This window comes from Manacus candei, unplaced genomic scaffold (assembly GCF_025592945.1).
Source record: "Manacus candei isolate 608988 ecotype Guabito, Panama unplaced genomic scaffold, ASM2559294v1 h1tg000604l, whole genome shotgun sequence".
In the NCBI taxonomy this organism is placed as follows: Eukaryota; Metazoa; Chordata; class Aves; order Passeriformes; family Pipridae; genus Manacus; species Manacus candei.
Genome location: NW_026138652.1, coordinates 1 through 19,717, shown reverse-complemented (window position 1 = coordinate 19,717; position 19,717 = coordinate 1). Strand labels below are relative to the sequence as shown.

Here is a 19,717-nt window from a genome sequence, read left to right as displayed (position 1 = left end):
CCCCTGTCACGTGACCCGACGGCCACGCCCCCATTGCGCGAAACGACGTCAGGGGCGTGGCCTTTTTGGAGTGGGCGTGGCCAGAAGGCGGAGCGAATGGGGCGCGGATTTGTGGGGAGGGGCGTGGCCCGGGCGGGGTGGGCGTGGCCTCAGCAATGGCGGCGCTGCGCGTGCTCGTGGGTGTGAAGCGGGTCATCGACTTCGCCGTCAAGGTGGGGGCACCTGAGACCCCCCCAGACCCCTCCGAGACCACCCCGAACCCCCCCAGACTCCCCCGGGACCCTCCGGGACTCCCGAGACCCCCCAAACCCCCGAGACCCCCGGCACCCGAGTGGCGGGGAGGGGTCACACCTGGGGGGTTACCTGGGGACCCCCAAATCCTCGGGACGCCTCCCCCGACACACCTGAGACCCCCCCGTGTCTCCCCGGGACGCGCCCACCCCCCCAAACCCTGCCCTGTTTTTCGGTCGGGGGGCGGGTGCGGCCCCCCGGGACCCCCCGGGACCCCCCGGGACCCCCCGGGGGGGGTCAGACGGGGCTGTTCGGGCCCCCCCGACCCCCCCCCCCGTGACCGGTGCCCCCCCAGGTGCGCGTGGCCCCCGGGGGGGGCTCGGTGCAGACGCAGGGGGTGAAGCACTCGCTGAACCCCTTCTGCGAGATCGCCCTGGAAGAGGCCGTGCGGCTCCGCGAGGGCGGCGCGGCCAAGGAGGTCGTCGTGGCCACCGTGGGCACCAAGGCCAGCCAGGTGTGTGGGGGGCACAGCCGGGGCACCCCGAACCCCCGGCACCCCCCGGGCACCCCCCGGGCACCCCCGGGCCCCGCGGTGCCCTCCCTGCCCTGCACCCCTGGGACCCCCGGGGGGGATTTGGGGGGGTTTGGGGTGTCCTGGGGGGGGTTTGGAGGTGTTGGGGTGTCCTGGGGGGGGTGTTGGGGTGTCCTGGAGGGGTTTGGGGGGTTGGAGTGTCCTGGGGGGGGTGTTGGGGAGTTTACGGTGTCCTGGGGGGGTTTGGGGTCTCTGGAGGGGTTTAGGGTGTCCTGGGGGGGATTTGGAGGGGTTGGGGTGTCCTGGGGGGGGTGTTTGGGTCTCTGGAGGGGTTTAGGGTGTCCTGGGGGGGGGGTGTGTTGATGGTCCTTGGGGTGTGTTTTGGTGTGCCCTGGGGGGAGTTGGACCCCCCCCGACACTCCCTTTTGCTCCACCAGGAGACTCTGTGGAGGTGTTTGAGGGGGTTTGGGGGTCCCTGTGGGTGTTTTTGACCCCCTTTGTCCCCCCAGGAGACCCTGTGGGGGTCTTTGAGGGTGTTTTTGACCCCCCTTTGTCCTCCCAGGAGACCCTGTGGGGGTGTTTGGGGGTTTCTGTGGGTGTTTTTGACCCCCTTTGTCCCCCCAGGAGACCCTGTGGGGGTCTTTGAGGTGTTTTTGACCCCCTTTGTCCCCCCAGGAGACCCTGTGGGGGTGTTTGGGGGTCCCTGGGGGTGTTTTTTGACCCCCTTTGTCCCCCCAGGAGACCCTGTGGGGGTGTTTGGGGGTCCCTGGGGGTGTTTTTGACCCCCTTTGTCCCCCCAGGAGACCCTCCGCACGGCGCTCGCCGTCGGGGCCGACCGGGCGGTGCTGGCCGAGGTGGGGGAGGGGGTGGCCCTGGGGCCCCTCGAGGTGGCCACGGCCCTGGCCGGGCTGGTGGGGAAGATCCAGCCCCAGCTGGTGCTGCTGGGCAAGCAGGTGAGACCCTATAGACACCTATAGACCCTTGTAGAACCCCTATAGGTCCCCTATAGACTCCCTGAAACCACAGCTGGTCTTGCTGGGCAAGCAGGTGAGACCCTATAGACACCTATAGACACCTATAGACCCCTGTAGAGCCCCTATAGGTCCCCTATAGGTCCCCTACAGACTCCCTGAAACCACAGCTGGTCCTGCTGGGCAAGCAGGTGAGACCCTATAGACACCTATAGACACCTATAGACCCCTGTAGAGCCCCTATAGGTTCCCTATAGACTCCCTAAAACCCCAGCTGGTGCTGCTGGGCAAGCAGTGACACCCTATAGGGTCCTATGGACACCCCTATGGACCCTTATAGACCCCCAGGGACCCCCATGGACATCGCTATACACCCTTATAGACCCCTACAGATCCCCTATAGGCCCCCTGAAACCCCAGCTGGTGCTGCTGGGCAAGCAGTGAGACCCCCACAGATCCCCTATGGGCTCTCACAGCCCCTTATGGACCCTCCTATAGACACCTGTGCACCCCCATGTAGGCCCCTGTGGACCCCCGCAGCCCCGGGAGGGTCCCTGTGGCCCGGGGGGTGTGGTGGGTCCCCTATGGCCCCCATAGGACCCCCCCTGTCCCCCCCAGGCCATCGATGACGACTGTAACCAGACGGGGCAGCTCCTCGCCGCCATGTTGGACTGGCCGCAGGTACCGCGGGGCACGACGGGACACTGGGGTGTGCGCGGCTATCCCGGCATCCCCCGCGGCACCGACCATAGAGATCGACCATAGAGATCATGGCCGCGCGCGGGGCATGACGGGACACTGGGGGTGCTCGGCCGGAGGGGGGATATATCCCATCGTCCTTTGCGGCGGTTTCCGCGCGGGGGGGGCCCAGTTTATGCTGGGAACGCCTCAGTTGGTACTGGGAGAGGCTGTTTTACACTGGGAACGGCCCGTTTCACACTGGGAAGGGCTCCCAGCCCTTACTGGGGCAATCCAAGCCCGTACTGGGATGCCCCCATTCCTTACTGGGATGCCCTCATTTGACACTGGGATGCTCCCACTCCACTGTGGGTGGTCCCAGCCCGCACTGGGACGTTCCCAGTCCATCGCAGTCCCCTCTGTCCCCAGGGCACCTTCGCCTCCCGTGTCCAGCTGGAAGGCGGCTCCGTGCGGGTGGAGCGGGAGGTGGACGCGGGGCTGGAGACGCTGCGGTTGCGCCTCCCGGCCGTTCTCACGGCGGATCTGCGGCTCAACGAGCCCCGTTACGCCACCCTGCCCAACATCATGGTGAGTGGGGCACCCCCGACCCCCCCCGAGCCAGGGGAACCCCCCCCCAATCCTGAGAACACCCCCGGGATCCTGGGACCCCCCTCAAAACCCCCATTGACTGGGCAGACCTGGGTGTCCCCCCTCTTTTGGGTGTCCCCCAAACCCCTGGGTCCTCTTTGGGAGAATTTGGGGAGGGTTTGGGGGTGTGTCCAAACCCCCTGGATCACCTTGGGGTGGGTTTGGGAGGGGTCCCATCCCTTGGATCCTTTTACGTGATGTTTGGGGGGAGAGGGCCCTTCAACCCCTTGGATCCCTTTTTCAGGGGGCGTTTGGGGAGGGGATTTTGGGGGGGTTTGGGGTCTGACTCGCTGTGCCCCCCAGAAAGCCAAGAAGAAGCCCCTGGAGGTGATCCCGGCCGCGGATTTGGGGGTCCCCGCGGGGCCCCCCCGGCTCCGGGTGCTGCAGGTTCAGGAGCCCCCGGCCCGGGCGGGGGGGGAGAAGGTGGAAAATGTCCCGGCCCTGGTGGAGAAGCTGCGGAGCTGCGGCCGCATCTGAGGGGTAAACCAGGACGGACCAGTACGGACCAGTGCCCTCCAGGAACTCCCAGTAACCCCCAGTGCCTTCCAGCCTGGGCCAGTGCCCCCCCATCCCCGCCTAGTGCCCCCAGGACCCCCCCCGTCAGCCCAGGCCCCCCAGTGCCTTGTACTTCCCCCAAATAAAGGCGTGGCTGCTCGATGTCATTGTGTCTGTGGGGGTGTGGCCTGGGGGTGGGTCAGATATGGGACCATTCGTCCCCTTTTTACTGGGTTATTGGGGGGTGGGACCAGTATGGACCAGTTCGGCACTTGGGGGGTCCCAGTGGGGGCCAGTTTGTCCCCAGAGCATCCTCGTTTGTCCAGTCCCATCCCAGTTTGTCCTGGTCTGGTCCCAATTTGGCCAAGATTGACGCAATGCATCCCAGTTTGTCCCAGTCCATCCCGGTTCATCCCAATTTGTCCCAGTTTATCCCAGTCTGCCCAGTTTATCTCAGTCCGGTCCCGGTTTACCCCAGTCCATCCCAATTTATCCCGGTGTGTCCCAGTTTGTCCCACTCCGGTCCCAGTTTGTCCCAATTCGTCCCAGTCCGGCCCCGGCCCCGCCCCGTTGCCGAGCAACGCCCGGCTCCGCCCCCGTGCGCTGTCACTCAAACCCCCCACCCAATCACGGGGCGCGCCGTCCGCCGGGGCGGAGCTCGCGCTGACAGGCAGGACCGTGAACCAATGGAAACACCCGGAGGGCGAGCCCTGCGGCGGCTCCAGCCCAATGAGCGGCGGCCGGGCCCTGCAGCAGCGGCGCGGGCGGCCCCGTACGGCCCCTCAGAGCCGGGGCGGCGACCAAGATGGCGGCGGCGGACGGAGATGACTCGCTCTACCCCATCGCCGTCCTCATCGACGAGCTCCGCAACGAGGACGTGCAGGTACCGCTCCCCGCTATATCCGAGGTCCCTGTAGCGATAGCCGGGGCCCTGTCGCGATATTCGCGGTCCCTCCGCGGCCGCGTGGCCCTCCCGCCGTCGCTCGTCTGAGACGGCCATTCTGATTGGCTGCGGAGGCCTCCCCCCCTCAGTCACGGGCCAATGGGGAGCGACGTTACATCTGAGGAACAGGGGGGTGTCTCGCCCTGATGGTGATGGGATGAATGGCGCGCTCTGATTGGTTGCTGGGCCCCCTTTAATTGTGTTACGCGCGTTCTGATTGGCCTGGAATCCCCCCTCCCCAGCGTGGCGCCCCCTGGCGGCGGGGCAGCGCTTGGCGACCCCGCCTCCGCCCTACGTTGGCAAATGGGAGTGCGAGGCCGAGGCGGCGGCGGCCGCCCATTGGCTGGCGACTTTCGTGGGCGGGGCGGGGAGGAGCCAATGGAGGTGCTCGTCTTAGCAGAGGCGCTGCGGGGCCGTGAGACAAGGCTCCTGATTGGCTGGATGGCCTTGGGGGCGTTCCCAGTGGGGGGGCTTTAATTACCCATAATGTTTTAATTACCCCAGGGGGCGCTTCAGTTACCCCTGAGAGGGTATTTTGACCCCTGGGGAGTCTTTAATTACCCGGGGGTAATTCCTGACCCCTTTTCCCCCCCAGCTGCGGCTCAACAGCATCAAGAAGCTCTCGACCATCGCGCTGGCGCTGGGGGTGGAGAGGACCCGCAGTGAGCTCCTGCCCTTCCTCACCGGTACGGGGACCCCCGGGGCTGGGAGGGGGCCCAAAGCCCCCAAACCCAGCGTTGGATGGGGGTGGGCGGGACTTGGGGTGACTGACTGCTCAGGAGGGGTGATTGATCAATTGATTGGTTATTGGTTACAGACACAATCTACGATGAGGACGAGGTGCTCTTGGCGCTTGCGGAGCAGCTCGGGACCTTCACTGCCCTCGTGGGGGGACCCGAGTTCGTGCACTGCCTGCTGGTAGGACCCCAAAATACACCTAAAATACCCCAAAATAACCTCCCAAACGCCCCAAAACCACACCTGGGAACCCCAAAACTGCACATTGGGCTCCCGTGGGGTGACACTGGGCACACGAGGGACCCCGGGGTGGGTCGAGTGGTCCTTGGGGTGGTTTTGGTGGCCCTGTGGGACACGAGGGACCTGCAGACGGTTTGTGGGGCCATGAGGGACCGCGGGATGGTCTGGGTGGGCCGTGGGTTTCATGGGGTGGTTTGGGAGCTCCCCGGGCACAGGGGACCCCCCTCGGTGACGGTCCCACCCCCTGTGCCCGCAGCCCCCCCTGGAGAGCCTGGCCACGGTGGAGGAGACGGTGGTGCGGGACAAGGCGGTGGAGTCCCTGCGGGCCGTGTCCCACGAGCACTCGCCCCCCGACCTCGAGGGCCACTTCGTGCCGCTGGTGAAGCGCCTGGCGGGGGGCGACTGGTTCACGTCGCGCACCTCGGCCTGCGGCCTCTTCAGCGTCTGCTACCCCCGCGTGTCCAGCCCCGTCAAGGCCGAGCTGCGCCAGTGAGTGCCGGGGCTGACCCTGCCGGGGGTCACTGACCCCGCCTGGGGGGACCAACCCAGTCTGGGGGTACCAACCCACCCCTGGGGTCACCGACCCAATCTGGGGGGTACCTACCTAACCCTGGGGGGTACCAACCCCACCTGGGGGTACCAACCCCACCTGGGGGGTACCTACCTAACCCTGGGGTCATCGACCCAACCTTGGAGTCACCAACCCCACCTGGGGGTACCAACCTAACCCTGGGGGTACCAACCCACCCCTGGGGTCACCGACCCCACCTGGGGGTACCAACCCACCCCTGGGCTCACCTGGGCTCACCTGGGCACACCTGTCCCCCCCCTGCCGCAGGTACTTCCGGAACCTGTGCTCGGACGACACGCCCATGGTGCGCCGCGCCGCCGCCTCCAAGCTGGGCGAGTTCGCCAAGGTGCTGGAGCTGGAGCACGTCAAGAGCGAGATCATCCCCATGTTCTCCAACCTGGCCTCCGACGAGCAGGTGGGCACACCTGGGCACACCTGGGGGGCACCTGTGGGTACCTCAGGCACACCTGGGCACACCTGGGGGGCACTGCGGGTACCTCGGGGACACCTGGGGGGCACTGCGGGTACCTCAGGGACACCTGGGCACACCTGGGGGGCACTGTGGGTACCTCGGGGACACCTGGGCACACCTGGGGGGCACCTGTGGGTACCTGCAAGTACCTGGGGGGGCAGCTGTGGGCACATACGGGTACCTGGGGCTCAGCTGTCCCTCCCCTGTCCCCGCTGTCCCCCCGTGCCACCCGTGCCCCCTGTCCCCCGTGCCCGCAGGACTCCGTGCGCCTGCTGGCGGTCGAGGCCTGTGTGAGCATCGCGCAGCTGCTGCCGCAGGAGGAGCTGGAGGGGCTGGTGATGCCCACCCTGCGCCAGGCGGCCGAGGACAAGTCCTGGCGCGTGCGGTACATGGTGGCCGACAAGTTCACCGAGGTGGGGGCACCCCCGGGGGCCTCTGGGGGGGATGTTTGTGCAGGGACCTCTCGGGGACCCTCAGGGACCCTCAGGGACACGTGGGAACACGTGGGGACACGCGGGGACAGCGGCACCGTGTCCCCGCAGCTCCAGCGCGCGGTGGGGCCCGAGATCACCAAGACCGACCTGGTGGGCGCCTTCCAGAGCCTGATGAAGGACTGCGAGGCCGAGGTGCGGGCGGCGGCCTCACACAAGGTCAAAGGTCAGCAGGGACCCCGGCACGGCCCCAAAGCCGTGTGTCAGCACCCCAAAGTGTCCCCAGATCCCTCTGTCACCACCCCAAAGTGTCCCCAGATCTGTCTGTCACCACCCTCTGGGTCATCAAATCCCCCTGTCATCACCCCAAAACGGCCCCAAATCCGTTTGTCGCTGTCTCTGAATGTCCCCAAATCCCCATCACAGTTCTAAATGTCCCCAACCCCCCCTGATGTCCCCAAAACGTCCCCTCTGTGTCCCCAGAGTTCTGTGAGAACCTGTCTCCGGACTGTCGTGAGGCCGTGATCATGGGCCAGATCCTGCCCTGCATCAAGGTGAGGCACTGGGGCACCTGGGGGCACCTGGGACACCTGGGGGCACCTGGGGCACCTGGGGGCACCTGGGGACACACGTGGGGACATCTGGGGACACACCTGGGGGCATCTTTTGGCACCTCCCTGTGGCCTCAGGGCCCGTGGGGGTGGCCTCGGGTGTCAGTGTGTCCCTACCTGTCCCCCCTGCTCCCACCTGTGCTCACCTGTCCCCGTCCCAGGAGCTGGTGTCCGACGCCAACCAGCACGTGAAGTCGGCGCTGGCCTCGGTGATCATGGGCCTGTCCCCCATCCTGGGCAAGGACAACACGGTGGAGCACCTGCTGCCCCTGTTCCTGGCACAGCTCAAGGACGAGGTGGGCACCTGGGACACACCTGGGACACACCTGGGGGCACCTGGGGGACATGGGGGACACAGAGGGCACCTGCTGCCCCTGTTCCTGGCACAGCTCAAGGACGAGGTGGGGCACCTGGGACGCACCTGGGACACACCTGGGGGCACCTGGGGACACCTGGGGACCCCCCTCCCAGAGCCCCCCAGTGACCCCCGTGTGTCCCAGTGCCCCGAGGTGCGGCTGAACATCATCTCCAACCTGGACTGCGTGAACGAGGTGATCGGGATCCGGCAGCTGTCCCAGTCCCTGCTGCCCGCCATCGTGGAGCTGGCCGAGGACGCCAAGTGGAGGGTGCGCCTGGCCATCATCGAGTACATGCCACTGCTGGCCGGGCAGCTGGTGAGACTGGGAGCACTGGGAGGGACTGGGAGGGACTGGGAGGGACTGGGAGGGCTGGCCTGGCCATCATTGAGTACATGCCGCTGCTGGCCGGGCAGCTGGTGAGACTGGGAGGACTGGGAGGGACTGGGAGGGCTGGCCTGGCCATCATCGAGTACATGCCACTGCTGGCCGGGCAACTGGTGAGACTGGGAGGACTGGGAGGGACTGGGAGGGCTGGCCTGGCCATCATCGAGTACATGCCGCTGCTGGCCGGGCAGCTGGTGAGACTGGGACCACTGGGAGGGACTGGGACCACTGGGAGGGGCATCATAGTGTTATGGAGTGGTTCATACTGGTCTCTACTGGTCCATACTGGTTTCTCTTCCCCCCCAGGGCGTGGAGTTCTTCGATGAGAAGCTGAACTCGCTCTGCATGGCCTGGCTGGTGGATCACGGTACTGGGAGCACTGGGAGCTGCTGGGGGGTTGCTGGGAGCCCTGAGGGGGTATGGGACCCCCTGGGGGTGGTGTTACCGGCCCTTACTGGTCCGTACTGGTCCCGCAGTGTACGCCATCCGCGAGGCCGCCACCAGTAACCTGCGCAAGCTGGTGGAGCGGTTCGGGCACACCTGGGCCCAGGGCACCATCGTGCCCAAGGTGCTGGCCATGGCCGCCGACCCCAACTACCTGCACCGCATGACCACCCTCTTCTGCATCAACGTGAGAGCCTGGGGGGCACCTGGGGGGGCTGGGGGCACCTGGGCACACCTGGGGGGCATTGGGAGGCATCTGACGGGGTCTGGGAGCACCTGGGCACACCTGGGCGGGTTGTGCGGGCGGGAGGTGACCCCGCAGCAGATGCTGGGGGGGCGGGTTGGGGGCTCTGTGGGCGTGTCCCGGGTGTGTCCCAGGTGTCCCAGGCGTGTCTCACCTGTCCCCCAGGTGCTGTCCGAGGTGTGTGGGCAGGAGGTGACCACGCAGCAGATGCTGCCCACGGTGCTGCGCATGGCGGCCGACGCCGTGGCCAACGTGCGGTTCAACGTGGCCAAGTCGCTGCAGCGCATCGGGCCCATCCTGGACAGCGGGTAAGGGCCCCTGGGCACACCTGGGCACACCTGTGTGCACCTGTAACACCTCTACACACTTGTACACACGTGTACATACCTGAACACCCCTGTGCCACCTGTCCCAGGACGCTGCAGACGGAGGTGAAGCCGGTGCTGGAGAAGTTGACGCAGGACCAGGACGTCGACGTCAAGTATTTCGCACAGGAGGCACTGACAGGTGAGGGGACACCTGGGGGACACCTGGGGGCACATGGGACACACCTGGGGGGACGCGGGGGGACATGGGACACACCTGGGGGACACCTGGGGGGACATGGGACACACCTGGGGCACACCTGAGGGGACATGGGACACACCTGGGGGGACACCTGGAGGGTACTTGGGACACACCTGGGGGACACCTGGGGGGACATGGGACACACCTGGGGGACACCTGGAGGGTACTTGGGACACACCTGGGGGACACCTGGGGGGACATGGGACACACCTGGGGGGACACCTGGAGGGTACTTGGGACACACCTGGGGGACACCTGGGGGGACATGGGACACACCTGGGGGGACATGGGACACAGGGGGGATCATGGAGGGGACGTGGGACACCTGGGGGGGTGGGGAACACCTTGGGGGGACACACCTGGGGACATGTGAGGGCACACGGGGTGTTGGGGACACTGGGGGGACATAAAGGACACCTTTGGGGGGGGACACAGGAGCGACATTGGGGGTGTTTGGGAGCACTGTGGGGGGACACGGGGTGGGCTCTGGTGACACTTGGGGACACGGAGGTCACCCTGTGACCTCTCTGTCTCCCCCCATCCCTCCCGCAGTGCTGGCCTTGGCCTGACCCCCCCTGGGGACCCCCCCGCATGTGACCGGCGCTGTGACCCCCCCCCCGGTGTCACCCCCCCCTCCTTTCGGTGTCCCCTCCCCCCCCCCGGGGGTGTCACCGTGTCCCCCCCTCCCCTTCCCCCCCTTTCCCGCGCTGTTAATTAATTAATTACTGGTTATTTCGCCGTTAATAAAAACGACAACGAGGGTCCGCTGCCGTTTATTTTGGGGGGGGGGGCGACCAAACGGGATATTTGGGGTGGGAGGGTGGTGCGTGTATTTTGGGTGCGTCACGTGGTGCAAGAAACGCCCCCCCGGTAATTAAAAGAAGGGTTGTGGCCCTTTAAATCCAGCTGAGGGCGTGGTCTCTGCTGGCCACGCCCCCTAGCTGCGCACGCGCAGTTCCCCCTCGCTTGGCCACGCCCCCCCGCACCGGAGCCGGGACCCGGCGAGAGGCGGGAAAAGCTCCGGGACCCCCGTGGGGGAGCAGAGACCCCCCGGGACCTTCGGGGACCCCCCCGAGGGGATCCGGGACCCCCCGGGACCTCCCGGGCGCCCCCAGAGCCCCCTCAGGCACCCCGCGGGTTCCCGGATGTCGGACTCGGGGCAGAGCCCCGCCCCCGCCGCGCGCAGGCGCTGCTGGAACCGCGAGAAGGAGCCGGAAGGAGGCGGGGCCGAGAGACGGGTGGGCGGGGCTTGGGATGATTGGCAGGTGCAGGGTGGGAGAGGGCGTGGCTTCGCTCTTTGGGCGGGGCCTGAGGGATGAGTGGGCGTGTCTGGAGCTTTGTGGGCGGTGTTATAGATATGTGGGCGTGGTTAGCTGGCGGTGGGTGTGGCCTGAGCCAAGGGCGTGACCCTGCTGACCCCGTTTCCCCCCCCCAGGAGGTCGGGGAGGAGCCCCCGGGGCCCCCCCAGAAGACCCCGATCATCCTGGCGAAGCCCCCTGGAGAACGGGTGAGCGGGGGGGGGCACTGGGAGGGACTGGGATGGAGCGGGGGACACTGGGAGGGACTGGGGGGCACTGGGAGGGACTGGGAGGGCAGTATGACCTTGTATGGGGGGCACTGGGAGGGAATTGGGAGGGACTGGGGGGCACTGGGGGGCACTGGGAGGGACTGGGAGGGCAGTATGACCTTGTATGGGGGGCACTGGGAGGGAACTGGGAAGGACTGGGAGGGTGTTACACGCTCTGATGTCATCGTTTTGGGGTGGGTGTGTCCCCAGCAGGCTCCACCCACCCAGAAGGCAGGACCATTGCAGGCCCCGCCCCCTCCCGCACCGGCCCCGCCCATCGTGCTGATGAAGGCACGGGGTGAAGAGGGGCGGGGCCTCTCAGGGGGTGGGGCCTCCCAGGGGGAGGGGCCGGTGCAGCCCCCGCCCCCTGAGAGGGAGGGGCCCCGCCCCACCCAGCCCATGTACCAACTGCACGGGAGGGGCCTCCCCCCCCCGGGGGCACCCGACCGTGAGTGGGGGAGGGGCTAAAGGGGAGGGGCTAAAGGGGGAGGGGCTGGGTATGTAAATGAGGGGGCGGGGTCAATGAGGGAGGGGTTGCAGTATGTAAATGGAGGGGCAGGGTCAGTTGTGGGAGGGGCAGTGGTTTGGGGGCGGGGCTAAGGGCTGGGTGGGGTAGGAGGGGAGGGGTTAAAGGTTGTGGGTGTGGCTAAATGTTTTTGGGTGTGGTTCGGGGTACTGGGTGGGGCTAAGGGGGTGGGGCTGGAGGGGCGTGGCTAAAGGGGGTGGGTATGGCTAAGTGTGGGCGTGGTTTAGGGTTGTGGGTGGAGCCAAGGGAGGGGACTGAGCTCAGGGGGCGGGGTTTAAGGGTTTGGGGATGCAGGTAATGGGCGTGGTCATCGTTTGTGGGTGGGGTCAGACTCAAGTGGGCGGGGCTAAAACCTTGGACTGGAACCTGTGGGGAGTTTGGATAAAGGGAGGGGGAGGGGTTTGGGATTGTGGGTGTGTCCCCCCAAAGGGGGTGTGGCCCCGGTGGGCGTGGCCCCACCTGTCTGGCCCCGCCCCCTCCCAGCGGCCCAGGCCCAGGCCCGGCTGGCGGCGCCCGAGAAGATGAAAACCAGTATCAAACTGGTGGACGAGCAGATGAACTGGTGCGACAGCGCCCTCGAGGTGGGGGGGACAGGAACGGGTGGGGAGGGGCTTGGGGGTGTCCCAGAGCCCTCCCAGTGACTCCCAGTGCCCCCAGTTCCTCATGGAGCAGACGGACGTGCTCGTGGTCGGGGCTCTGGGGCTGCAGGGGACGGGCAAGTCCACGGTGCTGTCACTGCTGGCCGGGAACCAGCCCGAGGAGGACCCGCGGTACTGGGGGCACTGGGAGGGGCTGGGAGGGGGTTCTGGGCTCCGGGGGGGCACTGGGAGGGGCTGGGAGGGGGTTATGGGCTCCTGGGGGGGCAATGGGAGGGGCTGGGAGGGGGTTGTGGGCTCCGGGGGGGTATTGGGGTGCACTGGGAGGGGCTGGGAGGGGGTTATGGGCTCCTGGGGGGGCACTGGGAGGGGCTGGGAGGGGCTGGGAGGGAGTTATGGGTTCCTGGGGTGCACTGGGATGCACTGGGAGGGTCTCACTGGTTCCCCCCCAGGTCGTTCGTGTTCCGGCCGCAGCCCCCCGAGCTGCGGGAACGGGGGGGGGCCCAGACCGGGGGCATCGACCTGTTCGTCACCCAGGAGCGGGTGCTGTTCCTGGACACCCAGGTAATTAGCACTAATTAACAGGATTTACTACCGATTACCGTAATTACCCCCATTACCGTAATTACCCCCATTACCTTAATTACCCCCATTACCGTAATTCCCCCACTTCACTCCCCTCCTTTCCCCTTGCCCCTCATTACCATATGGGGGGCGTGGTCTCTCCCACTGACCCCACCCCTCTTGGCCCCGCCCCCAGCCCATCCTTAGCCCCGCCCACCTGGACCACCTGATCAACAATGACCGGAAGTTGCCCCCGGAATTCGCGCTGCCCCACGCCTACGTGGAGACACAGGTGAGGGGGCGGGGACACGGGGTGGGAGGGGCCCGGGATGCTAATGAGGGGCAGGTATGCTAATTGCGCTCATGAATATTCACCAGTCGCTGCAGATCGCGGCCTTCCTGTTCACCGTGTGCCACGTGGTGCTGCTGGTGCAGGATTGGTTCACCGACCTGGGGCTCTACAGGTGGGCACCCAAAACCCCCCCAAACCCACCCGAAACTCACCCCAAACCTGACCTCAAACCTGACCAAACTGTCCCCAAACTGTCCCCAAACCCCCCAAACCGCCCCCTTTCCCCCCAGGTTCCTGCAAACGGCCGAGATGGTGAAGCCCCCGACGCCCTCCCCGAGCCACGACTCGAGCGGGGCCGGGGCCGAGGAGCCCTCGGAGTATTACCCACACCTGGGTGAGCCCCACGGATCTGCCCCACGGATCTGCCCCATGGACCCTGCCCTATGGATCCTGCCCTATGGATCCTGCCCCACGGATCCCAGCCCCACAGCCACCCCTAAACCCCCTCCCCAGCCCCACAACCCCCAATTCCAGCCCCATTTTTCCCAACTCCCGCCCCACAACCCCTGTTTTTTGCCCCACAACCCCTGTTTTTTGCCCCATAACCCCTCTTTTTTGCCCCCCAACCCCTATTTTTTGCCCCATAACCCCCGTTTTTTGCCCCAGTGTTTGTGCAGACCCGGGCCCCCCCCGACTGTTTCTCCCCCCGCCGGCTGGGGCAGATGCAGCAAGTTTTGGGGCGACTCATGGCCCACTCACGGCTCAAGTACCGGGGTAGGGGGGATCTGGGGGTCTGGGGTGGTCTGGGGGGGGTTGGAGGGGCTTTGGGGGGGGTTTTGAGGGGTCCTGCGGGGACTTTTTGCAGGGGTTTGGGGGGTCCCCGGGGATTTTTGAGGGTCCCAGGGGGACTCTTGGGGTCCCTGGGGGGTTTCTGGGGATATTTTGGGGGTTTCTGGGGTCCCTGAGGTGGTTTTGGAGGTTTTTGGGGTCCCTGAGGTGGTTTTTGGGGGGTTTTGGGGTCCCCCAGGGTCTCTGTCGATGCGGGAGCTGCTCCCGGGGGGTTTGGGGGCCCCCCCGGGCCCCCCCGAGGCCGAGGTGAACCTGTTCCTGCTGCCCCCTCTGGAGGACGAGGGCGACGACCCCCCCCCGCGGGCAGGTACGGACCAGTATGGACCAGTACGGACCAGTACGGACCAGTCTGGACCAGTACGGACCAGGGACCCCCCCCAGGCCCCTCCCAGTAACCCCAGTGTGTCCCCCCAGGTGTGGGGGGGCCCCTGTTCCCGGCCCTGCCCCCGTTCCGGGGCCGGGGGGGGCTCGGGGGGCTCCTGGCCCGGCTCCGGGGGCGAGTCCTGGCGGCGGCGCGGTCCCAGTTATCCCACAGCCTGCTCACCGAGCGCAACTGGTCAGACTGGGGGCTGGGGGGGGTGGGGGGGAACTGGGAGGGGATTGGGGAGGACTGGGAGGGACTGGGAAGGGATTGAGGGCACTGGGAAGGGGATTAGGGGCACTGGGAAGGGGATTGGGAGGGACTGGGAGGGACTGGGGGCACTGGGAAGGGGATTGAGGGGCACTGGGAGGGACTGGGAGGCACTGGGAGGGGGTTTGGGGGTAACTGGGAGGGACTGGGAGGGAATATCTGGTCTGTATTGGTCTGTCCTGGTCCATACTGGTCTGTACTGGTGCAGGTTCCACTACGCCGCCCGGATCTGGGACGGGGTGAAGAAATCGTCAGCCCTGGCCGAGTACGGGCGGTTACTGGGCTGAACTGGGCTGGACTGGGCTGGACTGGCATGGACTGGGAGGGGGGTCAGGGCATCAATAAACCCTCTGGAAACCCCCAAAACGACTCATTTGCATTTTAATTAATTACCCCTCAATTACCCCAAACCCTTAATTATCTCCAACTCCCTAATTACCCCTTAATTAACTCTTAATTACCCTCCCAAACTCCCTTCTCCCCCCCTGTCCCCTCACGGCTTCGCGCCCAAAAAAACGGCGCGAAAAAAAAGGGCGGGAAACCCCCCCACCCTTGGAGGACCCGCGTGGCCCGGCAGGGTCCTCCAGCGCATGCGCAGTAACCAGGACAAGGTGCCGCTACCATAGAGCGGGGGGGGCGGCGGCGCAGAGCGGCTCCATGAGGGAGCCCTGGGGCGGTTTCCGGTGAATGGCGGCGAAGGGGGCGATGCCCGAAATCCCTTTCACGAGGGTCGTGTCCGTGTCCAGCGAGGACCCGGTGGGGCCTGGGGAGCTCTGGGGGGCCGGGGAGGCTCTGGGGGTCCCGCGCTGACCCTCCCCGCGTGTCCCCGCAGCGGCACCCGGCGCAGAACCTGCTGGACCCCGATGGCGGGGGGAAATGGAGGGGGGCGGCGGCCGGGGAGAAACAGCTCAGCGTGGTGCTGGAGGTGACTGAGGGCACTGGGGTGACTGGGAGATACTGGGAGGGACTGAGAAACAGCTCAGCGTGGTGCTGGGGGGGACTGGGGGTCTCCCAGGGGTCTCACCGTGGCCTCTCCCCCAGCTCGGGGGGTCCCGCCCCATCAACTCCCTGCACATCGGGAATGACGGAGCCGCTTTCGTGGAAGTGCTCGGGGGGTCCTCGGCCGGGGGGGACTTCCAGGTGAGTCCTGAGTCTGTCCTGACCCTCACCTGGGGCTCCTGAGCCTCACCTGTAACCCCTGACCCTTCCCTGCTCTCCCCTGTCTCACCTGTGCAGGTGCTGCTCCCCCCCTCAGCCCTGATGTCTCACCTGTCCCTGTCTCACCTGTGCAGGTGCTGCTCCCCTCCTCAGCCCTGATGTCCCCCAGCGAGAGCCGGGCGGGGACGGGGCCCAGGCGGGTTCGGCTCTTCGGGCCCGAGCACCTGGTGGGGGCCAAACACCCCTGGGACCGGCTGAAGGTGGTGCTGAGCCAGCCCTACTGCCAGGTGAGACACCCCTGGGGGGTGAGACACACCTGGGGGGGGGGTAAGACACACCTGGGGGGGTCAAACTCACCTGTGTCCCCCCCCCAGAGCCGCCCCTTCGGTCTCTCCTTCATCCGGGTTTTCGCGGCCCCCCGAGGACAACGAGACCCCCCCTGAGACACCTGTGAGTGACCCCAAAAGGACCCCCCAAAATCCCCAGGTCCAGGCGGGATTCTGGGGGTCTGGGGTGGGATTTTGGGGATCTGGGGTGGGATTTTGGGGGTCCAGGTGTGATTTTGGGGGTCTGGGTGTGATTTTGGGACCTAGGGTGGAATTTTGGGGGTCTGGGTGGAATTTTGGGGGGTCTGGGTGTGATTTTGGGGATCTGGGGTGTGATTTTGGGGGTCCAGGTGTGATTTTGGGGATCTGGGGTGCAGTTTTGGGGTCCGGGTGTGATTTTGGGGTCCCCACCCCGCTGTGCCCCCCCCAGGTTCGTCGCCTGGGCCCCTTCGTGCTGCGGGGGGGAGGGGGCAGGGAGCCCCCCCCCGCCGCCCCCCCGGGGCCCCTGTTCTACCAGCGCCCCTCCCCCAGCACAGGTAACCCCTCCCCCATCCTCCAAACCCCCCCTGGGACCCCCCAGGACCCCCCTGACCCCTCCCCTGCCCCCCCCAGACCCCCCAAAGGACCCCCCGAAGGACCCCCCTGGCCCCAGTTACGCCGTCGCTGCCCTCCAGGTAAGGACCCCCCCCCCAAAACAACCCCCTGAGGGGACCCCCAAACCCAGGGGGGGCTGAAAACCCTCCAGCCTCAGCCTGGGACCCCCAAACTCCCCCCTGAGGGAACCCTCAAACTCAGGGGTCCCCCCCAACTTTAAATCTCCCCCCAGGCCAGCGCAGGCTCCGCCCCCAAGGTAACGACCCCGCCCAAAACTCGGGGGGGGGCTGAAAACCCCCCAGGCCCACTCTGAGACCCCCACAAATCTCTCTGGGACCCCCAAACACAGGGGGGACCCTCCAGTTCTTCCAAAATCTCCCTCCAGGCCAGCGCAGGCTCCGCCCCCAAGGTAAGACCCCCCCACCCCCAAAAAAACCCCCCTGAGGGGACCCCCAAACTCAGGGGTCCCCCAACTCCTCCTAAACATCCTTCCAGGCCGGTGCAGGCTCCTCCCCCAAGGTAAGGACCCCCCACCCCCCCCGAGGGGACCCCCCAAATACGGGGGGACCCCCCAAACCCCCCCCTGACCCCCCTTTCTCTCCCGCAGCCCCCCAAGCGCCGCCCCCCCCCCCAGCACCAACGGCACCGCCCCCCCCCAAGCAGCCCAAGCCCCCCCGGTCCCCCCGGGCCTCGGGGCCCCCCCGGGCCCCCCCCGGGCCCCCCCGGAGCCCCGGGGGGCGCGGTGCTGGGGGGGGTGGTGCTGGTGCTGAGCGGGTTCCAGAACCCCCTGCGGGGGCAGATCCGCGCGGCCGCCGTGGCCATGGGGGCCCAGTACCGGCCCGACTGGACCCCCGACAGCACCCACCTGGTGTAAGGGACACCCCCGGGCCCCTCCCGCCCCCAGGTGACCCCCCGGTGACCCCCCTGACCCCTCCTCTCCCCCACAGGTGCGCCTTCCCCAGGACCCCCAAGGCCGCCCGGGCCCGGCAGCTCGGGGGGGTCGTGGTGGGGCCCGACTGGGTCTGGGACTGCCAGAGGGAGCAGAGGAGGCTGCCCTGCGGCCCGTAAGGACACCTGGGGGCACCTGGGCACACCTGGGGACAGGGGGACACCTGGGCATACCTGGGCACACCTGGGGGGGGACACACCTGGGCACAGGGACACACCTGGGGACACCTGGGCACCCCTGGGCACACCTGGGGACACCTGGGCACCCCTGGGCACACCTGGGGACAGGGACACACCTGGGGGGACACACCTGTGCTGTGGGGACACACTCACACCTGGGTACTCAGACACTGGGGGCGGGGTAAAGGGGGGGGCAGAGGGGAGGGGGGAAGGTTGTGCACGGGAGGGATAAAATGACACACCCACGATGGGCGTGGCCTCCCTGCCCCTCCCCCCTCAGGTACCTCCTGGACGGCTCCGCCTCCTCGGGCAGTGAGGAGGAGGAGGAGGAGGAGCCTGAGGACGCCCCACCCCCTCCACGGCCCCGCCCATCCCCCAACGCAAAAAAAGTGGCGGGGGCCACCTCCCACCCCCCCCACCACCTGCCACAGCCCCGGCCACGCCCCCCCGAGTCAGGTGACAGCGACAGCCAATCGGAGCAGTGAGTTTATTGGGGGGTGGGGAGGGGGTGGGGTCAAACTGGCCACGCCCCCTGACCCCTCCCCCACCCCAGGGGACGACCCCTACGGAGGCTCCACCGAGGAGAACAGCGAGGAGGGGGAGGGGCCCGAGGAGCCCATCCCCCCCCTGCCCGGTGGGTGCCCCTCCCCCCGCCCCCTCCCCCACCCCCAGGACCCCCCAATTTCTGACCCTGCCCCTCCCCCCACAGACTTCTTTGAGGACAAAACCTTCTTCCTGCACGGGGCCTTCCCGGAGGGGGAGGGGCGGCGGCTGAGACGGCTCATCATCGCCTTCGGGGGGTCAGAGGGGGGCACTGGGGGGTTTGGGGGGGTTTGGGGGGTCAGACTGGGGGCACCGGGGGGGGTTTGGGGGGCACTGGGGGGGGTTGGGGGGGTTTTGGGGGGTCAGACTGGGGGGCACTGGGGGGGCACCGGGGGGGCACTGGGGGGGGTTTGGGGGCACCGGGGGGCACTGGGGGGGTTTGGGGGGCACCGGGGGGGCACTGGGGGGGGTTTGGGGGGGTCAGACTGGGGGCACTGGGGGGGGTTTGGGGGCACTGGGGGGGTTTGGGAGCACTGGGGGGGCACTGGGGAGGGAATTGGGGGGAGTTGGGAGGGTCTGTTAGAGTGATACAGGTTTGTACTGATGGGGGGGGTTTAAAGGGGTCTGTGTGGGTCAGTACTGGTCCGTACTGGTCCGTACTGGTGTGGGGGGGTTTAAAGGGGTCTGTACTGGTTTGTACTGGTGGGGGGGGGGTTTAAAGGGGTCTGTGTGGGTCAGTACTGGTCTGTACTGGTCCGTACTGGTCCATACTGGTCCGCTCTGCCCCACACAGCACCCTGTCCCCCTCCCTGGACGACTCAGTGACCCACGTGGTGACTGCCCAGGACTGGGACCCCCGCCCTCGAGGAGGTGGGTCCTGGGGGGACCTTGGGGTGGGCGGGGCCTTCCAGGAGGTGGGTGTGGCCACCGGGTGAGGGGGTGGGGCCTCTCCCTGCCCCCAACCCTTGGCTCCACCCCCAGGCGCTGGAGCTCCGCCCCTCACTGACCTTCGTGCGTCCCCATTGGCTGGAGCTGTGCGGGGAGCGGCAGCGCCCCCTGCCGGCCGCGCCCTTCGCTGTTGGACCCCGTGCGTGACGTCATCGGGGTGATGTCATTACGGCCCCTGCTCCACCCCGAGGGGAATTAAAGTGGTTTTGGGTAAAAAACCTGGCGTTGTGTCACGAGTCCTTTCAAGCAGGACCCCGCCTCAAACGTTGCCCCTTTAATGAGGACCCCGCTCAGATGCTGCCCCTTTAAGGAGGCCCCACCACTTCAGAGGTTGCTCCTTTAAGGAGAACCCTCAATGCAGATATTGCCCCTTTAAGGAGGGCCCACTTCAAGCATTGCTCCTTTAATAACCTTCGAGTTTTTATTGGTGGTCCCC

General features: G+C 67.0%; 4 protein-coding genes and 1 long non-coding RNA gene across 5 annotated transcripts; 4 read left to right on the top strand and 1 right to left on the bottom strand.

Moving 5' to 3' along the window:
- Positions 1–101: 101 nt before the first annotated feature.
- LOC127466110 (electron transfer flavoprotein subunit beta-like) lies at positions 102–3,717 on the top strand. The gene is made up of 6 exons (XM_051776720.1): positions 102–212; positions 587–745; positions 1,564–1,716; positions 2,353–2,415; positions 2,842–3,000; positions 3,364–3,717. The coding sequence occupies exons 1-6, from the start codon at positions 156–158 to the stop codon at positions 3,535–3,537; spliced, it is 765 nt and encodes a 254-aa protein (XP_051632680.1). The 5' UTR covers positions 102–155; the 3' UTR covers positions 3,538–3,717.
- Positions 3,718–4,281: 564 nt separating this feature from the next.
- LOC127466108 (serine/threonine-protein phosphatase 2A 65 kDa regulatory subunit A alpha isoform) lies at positions 4,282–10,320 on the top strand. The gene is made up of 15 exons (XM_051776719.1): positions 4,282–4,438; positions 5,094–5,184; positions 5,316–5,416; positions 5,733–5,965; positions 6,315–6,462; positions 6,777–6,932; positions 7,062–7,176; positions 7,434–7,504; positions 7,723–7,857; positions 8,062–8,235; positions 8,611–8,671; positions 8,781–8,935; positions 9,158–9,300; positions 9,408–9,499; positions 10,112–10,320. The coding sequence occupies exons 1-15, from the start codon at positions 4,361–4,363 to the stop codon at positions 10,126–10,128; spliced, it is 1,770 nt and encodes a 589-aa protein (XP_051632679.1). The 5' UTR covers positions 4,282–4,360; the 3' UTR covers positions 10,129–10,320.
- LOC127466109 (uncharacterized) lies at positions 6,444–6,738 on the bottom strand. The gene is made up of 3 exons (XR_007902596.1): positions 6,659–6,738; positions 6,567–6,616; positions 6,444–6,493 (listed from the first exon to the last, which is right to left on the bottom strand). It is a non-coding gene; the product is annotated as an uncharacterized LOC127466109 (long non-coding RNA).
- A 182-nt stretch (positions 10,321–10,502) lies between the features above and the next one.
- Positions 10,503–14,946, top strand: LOC127466111 (nonsense-mediated mRNA decay factor SMG9-like). Its single transcript, XM_051776721.1, has 13 exons — positions 10,503–10,797; positions 10,995–11,066; positions 11,337–11,574; positions 12,136–12,233; positions 12,310–12,422; positions 12,701–12,812; positions 13,009–13,104; positions 13,191–13,276; positions 13,395–13,498; positions 13,771–13,878; positions 14,132–14,260; positions 14,368–14,509; positions 14,793–14,946. Exons 1-13 carry the CDS (start codon positions 10,705–10,707, stop codon positions 14,869–14,871), a joined length of 1,470 nt encoding a protein of 489 aa, XP_051632681.1. The 5' UTR covers positions 10,503–10,704; the 3' UTR covers positions 14,872–14,946.
- Positions 14,947–15,271: 325 nt separating this feature from the next.
- Positions 15,272–19,503, top strand: LOC127466112 (DNA repair protein XRCC1-like). Its single transcript, XM_051776723.1, has 17 exons — positions 15,272–15,340; positions 15,417–15,509; positions 15,626–15,724; positions 15,877–16,069; positions 16,119–16,192; positions 16,499–16,604; positions 16,681–16,742; positions 16,895–16,918; positions 17,012–17,071; positions 17,158–17,181; positions 17,270–17,532; positions 17,610–17,726; positions 18,071–18,272; positions 18,346–18,424; positions 18,500–18,590; positions 19,127–19,247; positions 19,315–19,503. The coding sequence occupies exons 1-17, from the start codon at positions 15,272–15,274 to the stop codon at positions 19,426–19,428; spliced, it is 1,791 nt and encodes a 596-aa protein (XP_051632683.1). The 3' UTR covers positions 19,429–19,503.
- Positions 19,504–19,717: the final 214 nt, after the last annotated feature.